General features: G+C 40.8%; 1 protein-coding gene across 8 annotated transcripts in view; it reads left to right on the top strand.

Moving 5' to 3' along the window:
- The window catches only part of fam135a (family with sequence similarity 135 member A), a 120414-nt gene that overhangs the window by 73490 nt on the left and 25146 nt on the right, over positions 1-21778 (top strand). For all 8 annotated transcript variants that reach the window (XR_011884553.1, XM_072250438.1, XM_072250432.1 and 5 more), the window contains 4 exons: positions 784-942; positions 2337-2410; positions 7804-7958; positions 9550-11764. Coding sequence is in view for 7 of the 8 variants with exons in the window: in XM_072250438.1 (XP_072106539.1) it covers positions 784-942; positions 2337-2410; positions 7804-7958; positions 9550-11764 (2603 nt within the window). In the remaining variant the exon portion in view is untranslated. The remainder of the gene's footprint in view (positions 1-783; positions 943-2336; positions 2411-7803; positions 7959-9549; positions 11765-21778) is intronic.

Genomic DNA, 21778 nt, shown 5'->3' with positions numbered 1-21778 from the left:
GCTTTCTGATTTGTGAATATATAATGGCAGCTTCAGAATTACAAACTACATTGCATAATGTAGCAAATTCTTCGGTGTTTACGAAAGAAAGAGCAACAGAACTCAATAAGACCTCAATGAATTATGCAACAATGTAAAATAAACCTAAGTAAGCATTTTTTATTGGCTTAGCTTCATCTTCATCAATAAAAACACTAATTTCAATTTAAATGTTTTAACTCCAAATAAAAGTATTTTTGTATTAAACAACACACACAAAATACTGGAGGAACTCAGCAGGCCAGGCAGCATCTATGGAAAAGAGAATAGTTGATGTTTCGGGCCAAGACCCTTCATCAGTCCTGATGAAGTGTCTCGGCCAAAAACGTCCACGGTATTCTTTTCCATTGATGCTCCCTGGCTGCTTAGTTCCTCCAGCATTTGGTGTGTGTGTTGCTTGGATTTCCAGCATCTGCAGATTTTCTCTTGATTATTTTTGTATTAATATCTAATGCATTCATATTTTTTACATTTGTGTATGGATCGCATTGTCAGTTTATTAGAGGATAGTGAGGTAAATTAATCTGCCTCTCGTTATGTGAATTACTTCATCTGCAAATGAAGTAGTTTCTTTGACTGGCAAGAATGGTGCTTGTAGAAGAATGTGAGAAAATAAAGGTGATATATTTCCCCTTTAAGTAGCACTGCAGTTCTGTGAACCAATGAGTGTGTTATTTTTCAAAGTTCATGTTTTCTTTTTTAAATTACCTGTTAAGGCTCACAATATATATCTTGAAATTCCAGCAAAAAGTGGAAAATCCTGATGAGCTACCAGAGTGGGTGAACATGGATCTTGCACAACTTTGTTCTTTGTTGATGGCTCTTTGGGCACAGTTTTTAGAGATTGTGTCACTGCAAGAAGAGATTTCAGCATTGTTAGCAAAGGAACATCATGCACTTCGAGTAAGTATGCTGTCAGTCCTTGTGTAAACTTTTAATTTCGAATTAGGGAAATATAGTTTATATAAGTTTGCAGCATGGAAATGGACTGTTTGCAAGCAGGCTTTTTCTACTGAGGCAAGGGGAGAAAAAAACCAGAGGACATGGGCTAAGGGTGAGGGGGGGAAAGTTTAAAGGGAACATTAGGGGGGGGCTTCTTCACACAGAGAGTGGTGGGAATATGGAATGAGCTGCCAGATGAGGTGGTAAATGCGGGTTCTTTATTAACATTTAAGAATAAATTGGACAGATACATGGATGGGAGGTGTATGGAGGGATATGGTCCGTGTGCAGGTCAGTGGGACTAGGCAGAAAATGGTTCGACACAGCCAAGAAGGGCCAAAAGGCCTGTTTCTGTGCTGTAGTTTCTATGGTTTGGTTTAACCGAGCAGAGTGACCTGATTCACTTGTCCCATTCTCATTCCCTTTTCAATAATCACAAGCTGAAGTTTGTAAGTATTGGAATGTTTTCTACTTCAGAATCCTGTATGGTATATCATATTCTGTCAAACTGGATGAAAGAATATTTCAACTTTCTGTACCAAATCTCACTGAAAATTCTGTTTATTCTGTTTATTAGAAAAGCCAGTTAATTTCAAGGGAGAAGTATAGTGGGCTACTGACACTCTGGTACTCATTTAATGTTATTTTTCTATCCCCTTTTACTATAAAAGGAGGACATTTGATATATCAAGCCCATACCATTGGAGAGAGAGTGCAGAAGGGAAGCATTCCATACACTTTCTTTATCACCCTTTATCACCTTGTGTAGCAACTTTCAGGGAGCTATGGACTTGGATCCAAAGAATATTTTGTAAATCAGCAATGTTAATGGGTCCTGCCATTAAGTATGTAATGTCCCTTTACATTTGATCTCCCAATATCCATCCGGATAAATTAGTGAATCACTGTTGCATTTAGTCCCTATATTTTTCAGTTCCATGTTGCCATAGCATTAGTTTACATTGACCCACTTTAAAACACACCTGTCACATACCTAAAATGCATATCATTCTGAATATCTTTCCTATTTTCCTTGTTATTTACTATTTCTGTCATTTGTGTATTTGAATATTTTAATGACAGACTTGTCAAGATAACTTTGTATTAAGATTGACCTCAAGAACCCTGCGAGTAATATGGTCTTCATCTGAAAAGTTTCTAACTGATGGCTACTGTTCAATACAAATATTGTTCTGCTTTTGTCCCTGCCCCTAATTTGAACATACTTAGTATTAAAACTCTTTATCAGGAGTATTTTATCATATACTTCAAGCACAAAATTAATTCTAGACTTGGTGAAATAAACTAAATAATGATGTTGCAGTTTATCCTTCTAAATCTGTCTAACTGGCTAGGTAAGAAGATTTTCAGAAGCATTTTTCTGCATTGAGCACCCAAGGCAAGCAGCTCTAGCATATCAAGAATTGCAGTAAGTAATATGTGAGTTTCTTCATAAAGCAAGAAAACAATTGTCTGATTCTACATTTTTTTTATTTTCGCTAAGAAATAATCACACTTCATTTTATTGCTGCAGAATTTCTTGCAGTTTGTGACGTGTAACTGAGTTCATATAATGAAATGCCTCTATATATCAGGCTTTATTGCACTGCTATTATTGTGTCTAATACGATTTCTCAATAAAATGTATCCGGCCAGCCCTCATACTTACCCTGTGGCTTTTATTTAAGTTTAAGTCGCTTGAGTGGATTTAATTTTTTTTCAAACTTTATATTATAATCATCAATGTTCTGCAGAGAATCCTTGACCATGCAATTATTAAGCAAACCTATTTCATTACATACAGCCAGATTGAAAACAGTTTTTATTGAGGTTCTTTTCAAAATATGTCATTCCAGAAAATTATCTTGATTCATTTCATGTACTAGAGACATTTTGCCTTTATAAATTACATAGACTATTTGAATGGTCAAATGTTCTCACCCTTCCCCCCCCCAACTGTCATGACCAACCAGATAAAGTTCTGGTCGTTGGTGACCACCTGACCACCTGCATGTTGCTGGTACCTGATAATGTGTTCGTCCATCGTCAGCGTCAGTGAGGACCTTGACACCATTATGATGGTGTCGAGACTAGTGAGTGATTTGGATTTAAGTGAGGGAGAGTTGCACAGCGTCAGTCTCACTCTCTCTTCCCAATTCCCATCTGCATCCAGTGGCAAGACAGAGTCGAGATGGGACTAGGCACAGTGGATGACCAGGACGTCTTCTGTGTCTTGTCCTGCTCTACACGTTCCACAACGCTTACAGAGACCGGCTTCTTGACCGTTGGACCTTCCACTGGTCTCGTCCACTCAATCCGTCGGAGTCTGTCTTCACATGCTAGGATAGACGACTCCCTCTCTCACTGAAGGTTTGAGACCCGTCAGCTATCCTCACCTAGTTTAGCCGGCTTATCGAAGCCGTTGCCTGGGGTGTGGCCACTGTCGCAAGCAAACAGCTACAGGGAGCCACAGGTGAGAGCTGAGTGCCAGGTGGGGACCAAAGGTGGACTAACCGTCTTGAAAAGGACGCGACATGTTCCCCCACCAGAGGTGCTACCTCTTCCTGACACCCCATACATCCATATATACCTGATAATAGTATTGCAATGAATGTCAAAGGTAGGTCATTGGATGCTCTCTTGTTGAACAAGGTCACTGATAGGCACTCCTGTGTCACAAATGCTCCTTGCTGCTTATTACTTTATGCCTGAATGCAGTCAGGCACAATTTGCTGCGAAGTTGCAAATGCAATTGAGAGGCAGTCGATAACAGATGTCATCCGTTACAAAGTCAATGTTTATTAGCATTTGCATTAGTGCATGGATATCCAGGTGCAATGGAAATTTTACTTGTAGCAGCAACACAGGCACAGAGCATCACATAAGTATCGTTCACAAGAAAAGCATAAATTAAACATAATTTACATGACACAGATCATTAAGATCATGCCAGGAGCAAACATAACTAAACATTGAAAAAGAATCCAATGCTTTCCCAGCGTATCTGACGAATAAGCTCTTCTCGAGCTTCCCGCAGGTACAGGTATCAATTTTAACCAACGTTTTGATAACAAACTGCCATCTTCATCAGGAATGATACCTAGGCACATCTAGTCCGGTGGTATATATACCCCTGTCATCTATCTTTCCTGATTGATTAATCTTCAACCAATCAGATTTCTACTGCTCTACCTTGTTTGCAATCGAATTCCAGTTCTAATGGAGTGAGAACTTCATCTTTATAAAAATCATTATTCTCTAGTTTTATTTCAATGGATTCCTTCACCAAGCGGACCCAAAAGCCAGTGGCACACCACAGTAGTTTTGTGCCATCAAAATCAATCTGCATCAAGGAGTATAGGAGGTGTATCCAACAACAATTTGGGATACACCTGGATGTAGATTTTAACATCAACAGCTTCGTCTTTCTTCTTAAAGACAGATAAAACATATTGCAACAATAGTTTGTCTTAGTTTTAAAGACCTCTAATTGTTGAAATAAGGTTTACCTAGAAATATTTGAATCAGCATTACCAAAGGAGCAGAATTAGACCATTCGACCTATCAAGTTTGCTGTTTCATCCAATCGTGGCTGATTTAATTTCCCTCTCAGCCTCATTCTCCTGCTTTAATCCTGTAATCTTTGATGCCCTTACTAATCAAGAACCTGTCAACCTCCACTTTAAATATACCCAGTGACTTGATTTCCATAGCCATCTGTAGCAATTAATTTCACAGATTCACCTCCCTCTGACTAAAGAAATTCCTCCTCATCTCTGCTTTAAAGAAATCATCTCTCATCCTTGTATTCTGAGGCTGTGCTGTTTGGTCCTGGACTCACCCACTATTGGAAATATCCTTTCTACATCTGCTCTGTCTGAGCTTCCTCTTTTACGTATAGTTTTCCTCAACTACCTGATCAATCATTATAGCAGAACTTTGGGGAGAAGACTTAATTGCCGGAGCATCAGACATGATGCATGTATTTTTTACTTGTTTTTCCATTATCAGGAATGGGAAGGTTGTCTTCCTACTGAAGTTTACTTCACAACTTTTCTCTTAAGCTTTAAAAGTGAACCAGTATCAGATGGTTATACATTCTTCTTTTTACTTATTTATTGCAATGCAGAAGGAGGCCATTCAGTTCATCAAGTCTGTTCACATTTTTGGTAGAATAATCCTTATTTTTGCCTTGCTCTACAACTTATTTTCTCTCTCACATGCCCATCAACTCCCCCTATTTTTTATTCTTTTACCAATTACTTGTTCTACAGTGCAATTTTACAATTCTTGTTAACCAAACAGCATACCTTTGGGATATTGGAAGAAATCAGTGTATCCTGTGGTGAATCTGCAAACTCCACACAAGCCGCACCGAAGATCAGGATTGAACCCGAGTCACTGAAGTTGTCAGGCAGCAGCTGGGTTGCTGTACAGCCTATGATCTGTTCAAAGATCACTTAATAAAACAAAAGCTTGTGTATTTATTCTGTCCAGTCCATCACACTGAAAAAATTTACAAAATCTTTATTTTACAAAGAATAACAGGACAAGTGCTTTGCTGAAAGACAAAAAATAGTATATTGGCTTTGAGGGTAGCCAATTGAATTGGAAACTCCCTAACAATTTTCAATTTCCTGGCCCTAATCACCCCATTTTCACAGGGGATGTCCAATCCCTATATACTACTTTTCCCCATCCAAAAACTCCTTAAAGCCTTCCACTTCTTTCTTAACAAAAGACACAACCAGTTCCCCTCCACCACCACCCTCCTTCGTCTGGCAGAACTGGTCCTCACCCCCAATAATTTCTCCTTGGGCTCCTCCTACTTTCTCTAAACTCAAGGTGTAACCGTAGTCATCCATATGAGCGACCATTCCAAGCCTTCCCTGGTAATGCTCCCCTACTGTTTCTGCACTGCCTTGATAACTGCATTGTGCTGTTTTATGCACCCATTCATGCTGAGCTTGTCAATTTCATCAAAATTGTCTTCAAATTTCGCCTTGCCCTTAAATTCACTTGTCCATTTCTAACACTTCTCTCCGCTTTCTCCATCTCTGCAGACACACTGTCTAATGATAACTTTTATAAACCTACCAATTCCCATGGCTACCTTCACTATACCTCTTCCCACCTTCTCCTGTAAAAATACTATTCCGTTTTTTCATTCCTTTGTTTCCACAGCATCTGTTATAAAGATGAAACATTCCTTTCCAGGATATCAGAGACATCCTCCTTCTTCAAAGAATGGGGTTTCCCTTCCTCCGCAATTGATGCAACCCTCAGCCACATCTCCCTCATTTCCCGGACTTACGTGCTCACCCCATTTTCCTGTCATCTTAACAGGGAAAGAGTCCCTCTTATCTTCACCTACCAGTTTATCAGCCTCCGTATCCAGCACATCATTCTTCACAACTTCCAGCATTTTCGACAGGGCCCTACCACAAAACACATCTTTATCTTCCCCCCTCCCACCCTTTCACTTTCCACAGGGATCGCTCTCTCCTCATTAATCCTTCCTGGTACCTATACCTGCAAGTGACAGAAATGCCCAATTATTTACTCTGTCACCTCTATTCAGGGCCCCAAACAGTCCTTCCAGCGGAGACAACACTTCACCTGTGAACCTTTTGGGCTTGTCTTTTGTATCTGGCATGACTGAGGCGGATTCCTTGATATTGGTGAGACCCAGCGTAAACTAGGGAAGTGCTTTGTCAGATACAGTACCTCCACTCCTCCCGCAAGGAACATAATTTTGCAGTGGCCAACCCCCATTCCTATCCCCATTCACATTCTAACATGTCAGTCCATGGCTTCCTCTTCTGCTGTGATGAGGCGACTCTCTGGGTGGAACAGCAATGCCTCATATTCTGTCTAGGTAGCTTACAATTTGATGGCATGAACAATGATATCTCTTATTGGTATTTTCCCTCCCCTTCCCTCACCTATTTCCCATTCTGGCGTCTTACCTCTTTTCACCTGCCTGGTGCTCTTCCTCCTTCCCTTTTTCTCATGGTCCACTCTCCTCTCCTATCAGATTCCTTCTTCTCCAACCCTTTGAATTTTCCACCTATCGCTTCCCAGCTTCTTGCCTCATCCCTTCTCCCTCACCCATCTAGCTTCACCTATCACCTTCTAGCTTGTCCTCCTCCTCCTCCCTCCACCTTTTTATTCTGGCATCTTTGCCTTTCATTTCCAGTTGTGATGAAGGATCTCAGCCCAAAGTGTCGACTGTTTGTTCATTTCCATAGATGCTGCCTGACCTGCTGAGTTCCTCCAGCAGTTTGTGTGTGTTGCTCTGGATTTTCAGCATCTGCAAAATCACTTGTGTTTATTATTAGTTAGAAACTCTTGTATTAAGGTAAAATTATAATTTTAGAGAAATACAAGAGGTACTGTTAGAGAGCAGAGAGCAGAAAAATCACATAGAGGATCAGCTATGATTGTATTTAGTGGCAAACAGTTTAAAGGGCCAGGTAATCTACTTCTGCTCCTTTGTCTAGAATATTATATAACATGAACTGCCATGTTTTAATTAAATCTTTGAAATTAAGAATTAAAATACTCGATAATTTTGGAATATTTTTGTATCATTTTTGTAAAGTTCTTTGGGAATTAAAAGCATGCATTTAATTATAAATTGATAACACCAATCTATAAAGATTAATAGCACAATTATAAGGTATTTTAGTTTAATATGCTGTTTAAAAAAAAGTCATGTTTTCTGACTGCTCATTTTTTGCCGAGAATATTGTATTCTTAACGTATCCGAAAATATATCTTATTTCACCTTTAATGTATACAATTTTTTGGTAATTTCAGTGCACAAAGTCATGGGCATATGGCTGCCGCGGTAAAGAATTCTACCTATTTTAATTCCCTTCCACCTCTTCCCGTGGAATGTGCAGAACTAGATGGTGACTTTAGCTCATTGCCCATTATCTTTGAGGATCGATATTTGGATTCATTCCCAGAAGGTAAAAAATATTTAATCAGTTTGATGGTGCTTTTTAGTTTTTAATACTTTCATGGCATTTAACTTCAAGTTCAAGTTTAATCAACATACAGCCCCTAGAGCCATTTTCACTGCACTAATCGTACCCTAACAGATGAGTAATGAAGAATAAAGAAGAAGAAATTTACCAAATTCACCCAAGACTGAAAAGCCAAAGCCTCCCCACTCTAACACTGGCCACTTACACAATGGCCACTCTACTTGCACCTGCCGTATTTTATTCTCCCTTGATAATGAATTCTGTTCACTGATTGGGCACAAATCAACCTCCAAAAACTGCCTCAAAGCTCTGCTTTTTTAATCTTCAGCCACGGGTCAGTGTGAAGTCACCTCTTCTTCCCACACTTTAATTCACTGATGGGGCACACTTCAAACTCCTTAGTGATGCTTTAGAATTGAGGATGTACTTCCACACTGTTTCTGTGAGTTCTTAGTTGATTGTTGAGGCCAGTGTAGAAACAACAGGTGGGGTCAGAGCGGTTTCTGATGACACAGGCAGATGGGTAGTTTCATGTGCTCCTTTTGCCACTTTCACAGTGTTTGTGTGTGCTTCTGACCTGAGGTTCTCAATACCATCCCAAGTACTTCTTTTCCATTTTGAAGAGCCTTCGGGTTTCCTGAGAGTAAATGGGGATATTGCAGTTTTTCAGGTCTCTAACAAGTCGCCACTCATTCTCCTTTGCTCCAGAAAGTGAGCCACAGCTCGCTCAACCTTTCCTCATCAGACGTGATCTCTAATCCAAGTACCATCCTTGTCAATCTCATCTGCACCCTCTCTAATGCTGCTGCGTCCTTCCTGTAGTAAGGTGACTAAAAACAAACGCAATACTCCAAGTGTGGTCTAATAGGGCTGCAACATTATCGCTATCCCTCGACTGATAAATTTTATTCCAATAAATTTATATTGTATTTTGGAAATTTGTTTTGTTTTACTGAATTAGATTTCTTATGGATTTGAAACACTTATTTACAAGTTAGGTTCAAACAGGATTGAATTGTTTGTAAATAATCCAAATGAAATCTTAACCATTGTGATGAATTGGTTCTTTTTAGAATATAAGAAATGTAAATACAGTTTGTGATCATTATTACGGCATTCATTATGTGCTATTTTCTTGTATTGGTGTTACACCTTCTGATATACACAAAAGTACAATTACAGAACAAACATAGAATGGTAGAGATATGGACAGGCCATTTGACCCATAATGTTGTGCTGATCTTGATGTCAATTTATAGTAAATGATTTCTTCATGAATATCAACCATATTCCACCATTTCATATCAAAAGTAGCCTCGTCAGCCCCTTGACCCTGCTCCATCAATCAGTAAGGTAATGGTGTAACTAACAGTAACCTCAATTCTGAATTCCTGCTACATTCTGTATTTATTGCATTCAAGATTTGAATAAATCTTAAATATCCTTTTGTAGGTAGCCCTTTTGAAATTTCACTCAAATTTTATAGCAATGAATTTGAAACACTTTTGTAATGCATCATAATTAAATAAAAATCTCTGGTTTATTTATTTCTGATTTGCTGTTTCTTTGAAAGACTTGGATGTTCCCTGGAGCGGAGTTCAGAACTTAAGAAGATCATCTTTTTCTGTCAAACTGGAAAAATCTGACTCAAAAGATTGTAACCCTTCAAGTATTTCTAGTCCTGATTTTAGAGCAAGACCAGCAAGCCTCTACCACGTTAAACATACAGAAAGTGAGAAGCCGCTGACAAAACAGCATAAGACAAAAGCTGAAGAACACAGCAAATCAAAAGTAAAAGTTGTAAAACTTAAGAAGACAATTAAGTCTGACAACAGCAAAAAATTAGTGAAACAGAATTCCAAGGATTCAGTGATATTGGTTGGCTATAAGTGCTTAAAAAATTCAAACTTGGGAGAAAACAGTAAATCTGAAGATGGGCTTTCAATATGTCCAAAAGATGGGCAGGTACCCACAAGCAGACAACTCGATGATAGGTCCGAAGTAAATAGTGAGTTATTATGTCAGCATAAAGAACTGATACCTCTTCTGGCAAGTATGGAAAAAAACACAGAGACTACAAAAGCTAAAAACCTCAATGAATTTGGTTGCAACAATAATCGCAAAATAGAATCTTGCACATTTGCTTCATTAGATGTATTCCAGGCAGGTCCTGAGGCTTCAGGTGCAAGAGCAACTGAAAATTCATCTGATTATTTCAATAGCCAGCAAATAGCACCAGCATCAGGAGTCAAATGTATTCAAGTCAAGCCACAAACTAAATGCACATATGAAGGGGAAAAAGTAACAATATTGCCAGCTCCCAAGATCCCTGTTAAAAGTTATGATCAAGATATTTGTTCATCTCCTGAGCCTCAGCCCCTGGATTCTAAACCTACTTCTTTACTATTGGAAAAAGATCCACTACATCCTATTACATCTGAAAGCACAGTGCCAAATGCATGTACAAAGTCTTTTAATTTGGTAGTAAGTGGAGATGCTGTTAAATTGCCAGACGTTATAGTCACTTGCTCTTCTTCCAGAATTTCAGATTCAGGCATTGAAAGTGAACCAAGTTCTTTTGCATTTCAACCAGATTCAGATTTAGTCTCTGAGCCAGTTTTGGAAAAAGTTGCGTTTAATGAAAAGTCTTGTATGCAGCTGCTACTAAAACCAGATTTAAGTTTAAGGAATGTAATTGAAAGCCACTGTACAGAGAGTACGAGTGCTGTAAGTGAAATACAATCATCTTTGACTTCTATAAATTCTTTACCATCAGATGAGGATGATGATGCACAACCAGTTGATGAAAGTTTGAAAGCTGCTACCATTCTTGCTCAACAAGCAAACAATGAACAACCTAAGCTCATATTAGCCGAATCAGACCAGTTAAAATCAAAAATGAAAAAATCCAGTGTCATTGTTCAAGAAGAAAGTGTTACATTCTTTGAATGTTCAGGGTCTACAGAACCAGCTCCTCATGCTTCTGTAATTTCTAATGAATTTTATAACTGTGTTGCTAGACAAGAAAGTAACACCAACAATCAACATCAAGATATTAGTTGTGATAATACTTGTAGAGAGATTCAAGACTTCGTTGAAGTATTCAATTTGGAGAAGGCAACCACAGAACATATAATTAAACTGAACTCTGAAGTTATTCATCTTGATGAACCAAGCTGTCCTACTTCAGATGTGACAGAGTTTGGCCAGAGTGTGGATCCAGAATTGCAAACAAAAGAGCTTGCAGATGTAATTCAAGTGTTCGAAATTCCAGATCTTCAGGAAGCAGAAGGTAGAGTGCAGACAACCCTCTCAGCTACCAGCAGCATTGACATTGTAAAGCAAGGATTAGTAGAGAATTATTTTGGATCAAGAAGCAGTACTGATCTTTCTGATATTAGTCCTGGTGGTGGTGGCAGCTGGCGCACAAGTCCTCAAAAGGAGACTTTTGGCCCTGTTACTCTTGCACAACTAGAAGATGAAGAAGAACAAGAAATGATAGAAAATGGTTATTATGAAGCTGACAATGATGCTGTGTGTGATGGAAATTATATAGTCAGATCTGAGCTAATTAATGCTGATCATACTACAGGAGCAAGCTTGCCAGGGCCATGCATTCCTACTTGTTTATCATTTTCGTCAGTTGTCAGAGATTCCCCATCTATCAGTGGACCATGTTCTAGAAGTAAACCTGAAGCAATTACAAAACAACCAATCGGTGCTGTCTCGAGCTCTGTTGAATCAGTTTCCTGGTACGAGGATGCGGCTTCAAAAGAACAAATGCACATGTAAGTAGTTTTGTTTTTCCATAGGTCTTTCTCTTTGCAATCAGAGAACTCCATTGCTTTCAAATTTGCTTTGAAACATATAATAATACATTACTTTAGAATGTTTGAGCAACACATTCAACCAAGATGACTTTGTCCTTTCAGGGATGTCGGAGACCTCTAGTTCTTTTCAGAGCTAAGCAGGGGATTTGTGACAGCAACTTGGTCAGAATTTATCCCTCATTAGGTAACACAGGATCAGTCATGTATCTTACTGTTCTTTGTGAGACCCTGCTGTATACATACTGACTGGCGCAGGACAAAATGGAATGCAAAATTAAACAAATCAAGAAGGAAGTTGTTCATATTCTCTATTCAGTGTAGGTGGCTTAAGGCTGCAGTTTTTTGAAAAGATAAATTGTTGATCTTGCTCAGACAATGAGTCAGGTAGTTAAATGGACCAGTTTTAGTTGGTTGAGTTTAAAGGAACTAGTAAAATAGCAAACAATCTTTCAAAGATAATAGGAACTAAGTAATTCTTGTCTACATCTGAGGAAGCTATATATTACATTTGTATTACAAGTAGAAAAGATAGATAAAGAATCCTTTGGCTTCTGAAATGTATGTTTTGATGAGTGAAGATTTGAACATCATCTTTGCATTAATGTTAATAATTTACAACAGGCATTAAATAGGAGCAGAAATTAAATGGATAAGCCAAGACAATTGGACTGAATACTATTATTGTTGATAAATGGCACGTAAGATCGAAGTAAATCAGACAGAGAAGACAGATGGAAAGAAATGCAACATATATGTTCAGGTCGAGACACTTCATCAGAAAGAGTCTTCTGGCTTCTACTTACTTACCTTCCTTTTCACACCTAGTTGTTTGTTGTCTTACACCCTTCTGTTGCTTGATCCTTAGTTATGAACACATTCGTAAGTGTGAACAAGTTTTTTATATTTTGTTTCAAACTTCAACATAATGTTGTTAATCATTCCATCCTCCTGTGTCACTCGTTTCCTGTACAGTTTTGTAAGAATGTCGTTGTACAATTGCACTTCTAAGTATTTACACATCATATTTAACCCTCAGTAATTTTAGTAATTCCGACTGATCTGTCTTAAACCCCTCCACTGTCATTAATATGCTATTGACTAGACAACATAGATACTAAATCAGCCTTTATCTTTATTGTATTAGTCATAGTCATAGTCATACTTTATTGATCCCAGGGGAAATTGGTTTTCGTTACAGTTGCACCATAAATAATAAATAGTCATAGAACCATAAATAGTTAAATAGTAATATGTAAATTATGCCAGTAAATTATGAAATAAGTCCAGGACCAGCCTATCGGCACAGGGTGTCTAACCCTCCAAGGGAGGAGTTGTAAAGTTTGATGGCCACAGACAGGAATGACTTCCTATGACGCTCTGTGCTGCATCTTGGTGGAATGAGTCTCTGGTTGAATGTACTCCTGTGCCCACCCAGTACAATATGTAGTGGATGGGAGACATTGACCAAGATGGCATGCAACTTAGACAGCATCCTCTTTTCAGACACCACCGTGAGAGAGTCCAGTTCCATCCCCACAACATCACTGGCCTTACGAATGAGTTTGTTGATTTTGTTGGTGTCTGCTACCCTCAGCCTGCTACCCCAGCACACAATAGCAAACATGATAGTACTGGCCACCACGGACTCGTAGAACATCCTCAGCATCGTCCGGCAGATGTTAAAGGACCTCAGTCTCCTCAGGAAATAGAGACGGCCCTGACCCTTCTTGTAGACAGCCTCAGTATTCTTTGACCAGTCCAGTTTATTGTCAATTCGTATCCCCAGGTATTTGTAATCCTCCACCATGTCCACACTGACCCCCTGGATGGAAACAGGGGTCACCAGTACCTTAGCTCTCTTCAGGTCTACCACCAGCTCCTTAGTCTTTTTCACATTAAGCTGCAGATAATTCTGCTCACACCATGTGACAAAGTTTCCTACCGTAGCCCTGTACTCAGCCTCATCTCCCTTGCTGATGCATCCAACTCTAGCAGAGTCATCCGAAAACTTCTGAAGATGACAAGACTCTGTGCAGTAGTTGAAGTCCGAGGTGTAAATGGTGAAGAGAAAGGGAGACAAGACAGTCCTCTGTGGAGCCCCAGTGCTGCTGATCACTCTGTCGGACACACAGTGTTGCAAGCACACGTACTGTGGTCTGCCAGTCAGGTAATCAAGAATCCATGATACCAGGGAAGCATCTACCTGCATCGCTGTCTGCTTCTCCCCCAGCAGAGCAGGGCAGATGATGTTGAACGCACTGGAGAATTCAAAAAACATGACCCTCACAGTGCTCGCTGGCATGTCCAGCTGGGCGTAGACACGGTTCAGCAGGTATACGATGGCATCCTCAACTCCTAGTTGGGGCTGGTAGGCGAACTGGAGGGGATCTAAGTGTGGCCTGACCATAGGCTGGAGCAGCTCCAGAACAAGTCTCTCCAGGGTCTTCATGATGTGGGAAGTCAATGCCATCGGTCTGTGGTCATTGAGGCCGCTGGGGCGCGGCATCTTCGGCACAGGGACGAGGTAGGACGTCTTCCACAATACAGGAACCCTCCGGAGCCTCAGGCTCAGGTTGAATACATGGCGAAGTACTTCACATAGCTGAGAGGTATCTCTATTCATCCAATGTTATCTTGATAAGTTGACTGCATCAATACTTACAAACTTTTTCCATTGTCCCATCACTGATAATCTCAGTTCATGTGAAACAAAAATCTCCAGGCACAAAATACATTTGCTTTTGTTGACATACCTCCATACCCTTCTTTTGATACCCCAGGGTGAATCAAATTGTTGGACAACGCTGAGTTTGTCACAGAATGCTGATTGAATTTATACAGGCTCTATTTGTAAGAGTAATCCCACTCTAGTTTAAAGAGTGAGCCCCACTCCCCGCCCTCTCCCTACAAAAACTTTCATTTCAGATTAGATTAGATTCAACTTTATTGTCATTGTGCCGGGTACAGATACGAAGCCAATGAAATGCAATTAGCATCTGACCAGAAGTGCAAAAGAATAGTATTATTTACAAAATAACTGTGAATAAAAAGTAAGTGCTACAGCATACAAGTATAAAAGTACTGAGACAGTCCAGTATGGGTGCAATACTGCTTAGCGCTGATATGTGAGGTTCAGCAGGGTCACAGCCTCAGGGAAGAAACTCTTCCTGAGCCTGCTGGTACAGGAGCAAAGGCTCCTGCAGCGCCTACCAGATGGAAGAAGAGTAACAAGTCCACAGTTAAGGTGAGATGCATCCTTGATAATGCTTTTCGCCCTGCCCAGGCAGTGTTTATGGTAGGTGTTCTCAATGGTGGGCAGTTGGGTTCCGATAATCTGCTGGGCAGTTTTCACCACCCGCTGGAGTGCTTTGCAGTCCGATACAGGACAATTGCCATACCACACTGAGATACAGTTGGTGAGTATGTTCTCAATGGTACAGCGGTAAAAGTCCGTCAGTATCCTGGGACAGAGGTGAACTTTCTTGATGGCTCAGCAGGAACTAAAGGCACTGTTGCACCTTTTTGATCAGGATGGAGGAGTTCAGGGACCAGGTGAGATCACCGGAAATGTGGACACCAAGGAATTTGAAGCTTGATACACACTCCACTACAGCTCCTTTGATGTAGATGGGGACATGAGTGTGGCTCCTAGCATGCCTGAAGTCCACAATAATCTCCTTGGTCTCCTGGGTGTTGAGGGCCAAGTTGTTATCAGCACATCATGTGGCCAGGTGCTGGACCTCATCCCTGTAGGCCGTCTCGTCATCCCCTCTGATCAGGCCAACCACCATGGTGTCGTCTGTGAACTTGATTATGGAGTTAGAACCATGTACAGGAACGCAGTCATAGGTGAAAAGGGAGTACAGAAGAGGGCTTAGCACACAGCCTTGAGGCATGCCAGTATTCAGGGTGAGAATGGAGGAGAAGAGGTTGTCTAACTTAACTGATTGGGGTCTGTTAGTCAGAAAGTCCAAGGTCCAATTGCAGAGGGATGAGCTGATACCAAGCTAGCGAAGTTTGGCAGTCAGCTTGGAAGGGATCGCGGTATTGAATACTGAACTAAAGTCAATGAACAGCATTCTGACATAAGAGTTGGGGCTGTCCAGGTAGGTCAGGGCATTCAAGACTCTAATCTCTTGTGTGGGGAAAAAAACACAAAATGTCCCCATGTCACTGTCTCTTGTTTTGCCACTCACCTTTATGTCCCAAAGCTTGAGTGCAATAACAATGAGAACAGTTTCTCTCTATCCAGTCTTTGTATCCTTGTAATCTTAAATAGCTCTATTAGATCTCACAGCCTCCTTGTTTCAAAAAGAGCAAACTGAGCTTCTTCAGTTTAATTTTCTGATCAGAGTTCATATCTGTGCAATCATTTCAGTCAATCAAATCTGACGCCATCTCCATGGCACTTCATTCTGCCCTGACCCACCTGGACAGCCCCACTGTTACGTCAAATCTGCACCCTCTGCAAGTCTTCAAATATTTGAAAAGGTGTGGTACTCAGAGGTGGATATATTATTATAGTCGTGGCTGATTCATTGCCTGAGATGAGTGCTCACGAGATTTTTACTCTTGAACTCTGTGCCTCCATTTGTAAACGCAAACAAGAAAATCTGCAGATGCTGGAAATTCAAGCAACAAACACAGAATGCTGGTGGAACGCAGCAGGCCAGGCAGCATCTATAGAAAGAAGTACAGTTGATGTTTCAGGCCAAGATCCTTCATCAGGACTCACTGAAAGAAGAGATTTGAAAGTGGGAGGGGGAGGGGGAGATCCGAAATGATAGGAGAAGACAGCAGGGGGAGGGAGGAAGCTAAGAGCTGGACAGTTAATCAGCAAAAGGGATACAGAGTTGGAGAAGGGGGAGGATCATGGGACAAGAGGCCTAGGGAGAAAGAAAGGGGGAGGGGAGCCCAGAGGAAGATGGAGAGCAGGCAAGGAGTGATTGGGAGAGGGACAGAGAGAAAAAAAGTTGGAGGGGGGAATAATAAATAAGGGATGGGATAAGAAGGGGAGGAGGGGCATTAACTGAAGTTAGAGAAAACAGTGTTCATGCCATCAGGTTGGTGGCTAACCAGACGGAATATAAGGTGCTGTTCCTCCGACCTGAGTGTGGCTACATCTTGACAGTAGAGGAGGCCGTGGGTAGACATATCAGAATGGGAATGGGACGTGGAATTAAAATGTGAAGCCACGGGAGATCCTGCTTTCTCTGGCGGACAGAGCGTAGGTGTTCATCGAAACGGTCTCCCAGACTGCGTCAGGTCTCACCAATATATAGAAGGCCACACCGGGAGCACCGGACGCGGTAATCACACCAGCCGACTCACAGGTGAAGTGACGCCTCACCTGGAAGGACTGTCTGGGGCCCTGAATGGTGGTGAGGGAGGAAGTGTAAGGGCAGGTGTAGCACTTGTTCCGCTTACAAGGATAAGTGCCGGGAGGGAGATGAGTGAGAAGGGATGGGGGGGGACAAATGGACAAGGGAGTCACGTAGGGAGCGATCCCTGCGGAAAGCGGGGGGGGGGAGAAAAGATGTGCTTGGTTGTGGGATCCCGTTGGAGGTGGCTTTGAGCTATTTTCTCAATCTGCCATTCTGTTCTAAATAAATCATACAGGTTTTTGCAGCCCTTTTAGAATTGTACCTGTATAATTGTTGCCTTTTCTCGTTTTTCTTTCAAAAATATAGTATTTTACATTTCTCAGTATTGAATTTGATTGGTCTCTTTTCCTTCCTTGAACATTATTATTACCTTCTTTGTAGATCACTTTGTTTCCAAGTTTGTGAAATTTATAGATTTGAACATAGAACATAGAATAGTACAGCACAGTACAGGCCCTTCGGCCCACAATGTTGTGCTGACCCTCAAACTCTGCCTCCCGTATAAGCCCCCACCTTAAATTCCTCCATATACCTGTCTAGTAGTCTCTTAAACTTGGAAATGGAGTCCTGGCATCTGAGGCTAACTCATTATATATTTAGTAAAGCATTGACCTAAATACCCAAATCTTGGAGAACTCCATGGTCCCTTCACTGAAGAGGCTTCTCTGATGAGTGGTGAAACATCTCCTAGACAACACAGCAAGTCCAGTTGCCTTGATTTACTCCTGCTGATGTATTATTTTTAGTTTCTTGCTACTTGGTCAATTTTCTATCTTAATTGCATTTCTCTTTGCTGAGATTCAATAGTATCTTCTTTGATGGTGAAGATAGTATCTTCTTCCATGGTGAAGATTAATATAAAGTGCTTATTTAGTACCTCCTCTTTACTTATTGAGACTTGTGTGTCATTTTCTCCTTCACTAAATTCTCCAAGTATAAAGCACTAGAGCAACTCCGCAGGTCAGGCAGCATGTTTGGAGAGTCATCGACATTAGATGTTTCAGGCCAAGACCCTGTCTACAAACTCCATTTGCTTATTGAATACTATTCAGTAGTATTCATAATGCCTTCATAATTTCATTTTAAAATGCTTCCTGCACTTTTTGTACTATTGATGGGTCTTGCTAATACCTGCCATATGGTATGTTTCCTTTTTTTCCTTTATCTAATCTTCAAAAACCTTCAAATTCCTCATGGTAGAGATGTCTGAAACTATAAGGTACAGGTTTAAGGTGAGGGAAAGAGATGTAAGAGGTATATTTTCCACACAAAAAGTAATTAATATCTGGAATGAGCTTCCAAAGGAAGAAGGAAAATAGAATTTATGAACCATCTGGACAGGTACTTTAATGAGCAAGGCATAACAGGGATATTGGAATTAATGCAGCAAAGTTAGGTTAGTATAGATAGGCATTATGGTTGGCATAGATTGATGAGTCACTGTAAATTACTCGTTGTTTAGGTGGATGGCAAAAGACTCAAAGGTGACTCGATGGGCATGTGGGAGAGAATAAATTGCAAGTTTACAGGAAAATGAATGAAGAATTATGGCTATTGGGAATGTTCTTCTAAGAATTAGTATGGGATTAATGGCCTCAGTGGTTGCATCCTGTTGCAAAGGTTAAGCAAATCCACTCATTAACACAACTATTAATTTCCATTAACAACAATAACAAGATGGCCTGCAGGGAAGAAATCATCTCTCTGACACAGTGGTGTCAAGAAAACAACCACTCCCTTAATGTTGCAAAAACAAAGGAGCTGGTTGTGGATTACAGGAGGAATGGAGACAGGCTAACCCCTATTGATATCAATGATCTGGGGTCGAGAGGGTAAACATCTTTAAGTTCCTCAGCATCCGAGGACCTCACGTGGTCTGTACGCACCAGCTGTGTGGTGACGAAGGCACAACAGCACCTCTTTCACCTCAGACAGTTGAGGAAGTTTGGTATGGGCCCCCAAATCGTAAGAACTTGCTACAAGGGCACAATTGAGAGCATCCTGACTGGCTGCATCACTGCTTGGTATGGGAACTGTACCTCCCTTAATCGCAGGACTCTGCAGAGAGTGGTGCAGACAGCCCAGCACATCTATAGTTGTGAACTTCCCATGATTCAGGACATCGACAAAGACAGGTGTGTGAAAAAGGACCCGTAGGATCATTGGGGACCCGAGTCACCCCAACTGTAACCTGTTCAAGCTGCTACCATCCGAGAAATGGTACCACAGCATAAAAGCCAGGACTAACAGACTCCGGGACAGCTTCTTCCACCAGGCCATCAGACTGATTAACTCGCGCTGATCTGAGCGTATTCCATGTTACATTGACTGTTCTATTTATTATAAATTACTATGATTGCACATTGTACATTTAGATGGAGGTGTAAAGATTTTTACTCCTCATAAGAACAATAAGAATATAAGAAATAAGAGCAGGAGTAGTCCATCCGGCCCATCGAGCCTGACCCACTATTCAATAAGATCATGGCTGATCTACCTGTAAACTCAGCTCCATCTACCTGCCTTTTCCCCATAACCCTTAATTCCCCTACTATGTAAAAATCTATCTAACTGTATCTTAAATATATTTAGTGAAGAAGCCTCAGCTGCTTATCTGGGCAGAGAATTCCACAGATTCACCACTCTCTGGGAAAAACAGTTTCTCCTCATTTCCATCCTGAATCTTCTCCCCTGAATCTTGAGGCAATGTCCCCCAGTTCTATTCTCACCTACCAATGAAAACAACTTTCCTACTTCTATCTTATCTATCCCTTTCAAAATTTTGTATGTTTCTATAAGATCCCCTCTCATTCTTCTGAATTCCAGAGAGTATAGTCCCAGGTGACTCACTGTCTTCTCATAAATTAACCCCTTCATCTCTGGAATCAACCTGGTGAACCTCCTCTGCACTGCCTCCAAAGCCAGTGTATCCTTTCTCAAGTATGAAGACCAGAATTGCACACAGTATTGTTCCAGATGCAGTCTCACCAGTAGCCTGTATAGTTGCAGCATGACCTCCCTGCTCTTGAATTCAATCCCTCTAGCAATGAAGGCCAACATTCCATTTGCCTTCTTAATAACCTGTTGCACCTGCAAGCCAACTTTTTGTGATTCATGCACAAGCACTCCCAAGTCTCTCTGCACAATAGCATGCTGCAATCTTTCACCATTTAAATAGTAATCTGCTCTTCTATTGGCTGGCTGGGGGCATAGTGGCATCAGCGCCGGACTTCAGAGCGAAGGCTCCTGGGTTCGAATCCAGCCGGCTCCCTTGCACGCTTTCCATCCTTGCTGGGTTGAGTGTCGAGCTAGCAATTCGGCCTCGTAAAAATAAGAAAGCCTGCTAAATAAAGGCCGTCATGACGGCATCCCGATGACTCTACTCAGAGTTAAGGGCTTTCTTCTTCTCTTCTATTATTCCTTCCAACGTGGATGATCTCGCATTTACCAACGTTGTATTCCATCTGCCATGTATGTGAAGAACAAGTCGTTGGGACGCCAACATGACGGCGTTTTTTTAGCAGGCTTTCTTAATTTTACGAGGGCAAGTTACTAGCTCAACGCTCAACCCAGCACAGAGGGAAAACATGCAAGGGAGCCAGCTAGATGCGAATTCAGGAGCCTTCGCTCCGAAGTCCGGCGCTGATGCCACTACGCCACCAGCCGGCTATGTATGTGAAGGATGTAAGAAATAGAGTAAACTCAATTCAATTCTATAATTTTTATGATTTCCCTACGAATTTACTTCCTTATGTACTCTCTTCTACTTGACAACTTATAAAGTAGTCCTATTAGTGTAATCATACTTCCATTTCTTAATTTTGAAATTTCTTAATTTTTTTCTCATTAATTCTGGGGTATTCTCTCTCTCTCCAGCACTACATTATTCTCCTTATTCAATACTGCTGCCCATCTCCCATTTTTTTATTCCCTCCCCTATCTGATCTGACCATTTTGCATCCATTGATATTTATTATGTATTCTGTCGTCTTTTAAACCAGGTCACTATATTTGCCACAACATTGTGATTCCACATAATTAATTGCACTTGCAGCTTGCCAACTTTGTTTAATGCATTTCATAAATGTATGTACATCCAAGACGATCTTGTACATCCTCGCTGTAACTTAAGAACTCTCAATACTCGTTCTGTAGTTATTTATCTCTCCAGATATGTTTTCTCCTTTTTATAGTTAACTTCCTTCGCCAAGCATCATGCCAAATTAATTTAAATTTTACCAAAAGCATTTGTGAATCTTTTCACAAACACATTTATCCAAGTTCTCCCATAATGCACTCTTCAGCTTCTGGCAGTCCCATCTCCCTCAGAATTCACTCTTTTACACTCTCTCTAGCCATATATTTATCTTCACTATTATCATGATTCACAGTAGCGTAGTGGTTAGTATGATGCCAGTACAGCTGGGAGTTTGGATTTCGGTTCCAGCATCCTCTATTAGGAGTCTGTCCTCCCTGCGGAATGCGTGGGTTTTTCCAGGTGCTCTGGTTTCCTCCCACAATCCAAAGACATACTGGTTAGTAGGTTAATTGTCCCGTGATTAGGCTAGGGATAATTGGGGATTGCTGG

This window comes from Mobula birostris, chromosome 2, assembly GCF_030028105.1.
Source record: "Mobula birostris isolate sMobBir1 chromosome 2, sMobBir1.hap1, whole genome shotgun sequence".
Taxonomy (NCBI): domain Eukaryota; kingdom Metazoa; phylum Chordata; class Chondrichthyes; order Myliobatiformes; family Myliobatidae; genus Mobula; species Mobula birostris.
The sequence above is the reverse complement of the archived record's forward strand: the minus strand, read 5'-3'. Positions and strand labels throughout refer to the sequence as shown.